General features: G+C 45.8%; 1 protein-coding gene across 1 annotated transcript in view; it reads right to left on the reverse strand.

The window, feature by feature from the left end:
* LOC106013572 (integumentary mucin C.1) overlaps window positions 1-850 on the reverse strand; it is a gene marked incomplete at both ends in the record, with an annotated part of 2,198 nt that extends 1,348 nt beyond the window's left edge. Inside the window, 1 exon segment of the mRNA XM_013089675.1 lies at window positions 515-850. Coding sequence (XP_012945129.1) covers window positions 515-850 — 336 coding nt within the window.
* Between the last annotated feature and the right edge of the window lie 264 nt (window positions 851-1,114).

Below are 1,114 nucleotides of genomic sequence, written 5' to 3' on the forward strand. Positions count from 1 at the left end.
TACTACTACTACTACTACTACTACTACTACTACTACTACTACTACTACTACTATAGCACCTATTCTCAGGCAGCTAATGCAGTGACGGGTTTAATTCATTCTGGCTCGTTCAGCTTACCATAACCCTTTTCAAATTGGGGAATCAGGCTTGCTCTGCTCACCTCTCTAGCATCAACAGCATAAAGTCTGCTTCGACTATCAAGGCACCCCGGAAATAGCGGGTCACAAGAGAGTGACAAACATACAAAAGAAGTAGAGAAGAAATGACAATACTAAGGATGAGGAAAGAAAAAGCAACAGTTCCCCCCTAATGTTGTTCTGGCACGGTATGAGCATGACATTGATGAATCAGCCCATTTACAATTCTACTGTGCATAAGAACATGTTAATATCCCCCCTTTGGGAATCGCCTAAAGACAATTTCAGTCAGTAGAACTGCCCTGGTGGGTGGAGTGGAGAAATGGGAGGGTGGGGGAGGGTGGGGGAGGGGTTGTAAGGATAGCAAGATACTCACGTGAGCCTGATGTACCGGTGATTCTTCCTGTTGTTGTTGTCGTTGGCGTTGTTGTGGTAGTTGGTGTGGTTGTGGTAGTTGTTGTAGTTGTAGTGGTGGTTGGTGTTGTCGTTGTGGTGGTAGGGGTTGTTGTCGTTGTAGTAGGTGTGGTTGTGGTGGTAGTTGGCGTTGTGGTGGTGGTTGTTGGTGTTGTGGTTGTTGTAGTTGGTGTTGTTGTTGTTGTGGGTGTGGTTGTGGTGGTGGCAGGAGTTGGGGTGGTCGGTGGAATCCTCACAACCCCACAGGCATTGGACAGTCTACAGGTACAGGTGTAGTACTGTTGAATGGGATAGTAACCTGGGAAAGTTTTTTAAAAAGTTTTAGTAGAGGTTTTAAGCAGCAAGGAAACTGCAGAGCTTCATTAATGTATGTATAAGAAGGATAGTGGTGATAAAGTGGTACGATCGAGTCACAAATGCTCAACTGTGAGAAAGAACAAACCAAAGGCCAGTAAAGGAAGACATACAGGAGAAGAAATGGAAATGGATTGGGCACACCCCGAGGGAGCCCCCGACAAACATCATCAGACAGGCTTTGACGTGGAATCCACAAGGATAACGT

This window comes from Aplysia californica, unplaced genomic scaffold (genome assembly GCF_000002075.1).
Source record: "Aplysia californica isolate F4 #8 unplaced genomic scaffold, AplCal3.0 scaffold01017, whole genome shotgun sequence".
Classification (NCBI taxonomy): Eukaryota; Metazoa; Mollusca; class Gastropoda; order Aplysiida; family Aplysiidae; genus Aplysia; species Aplysia californica.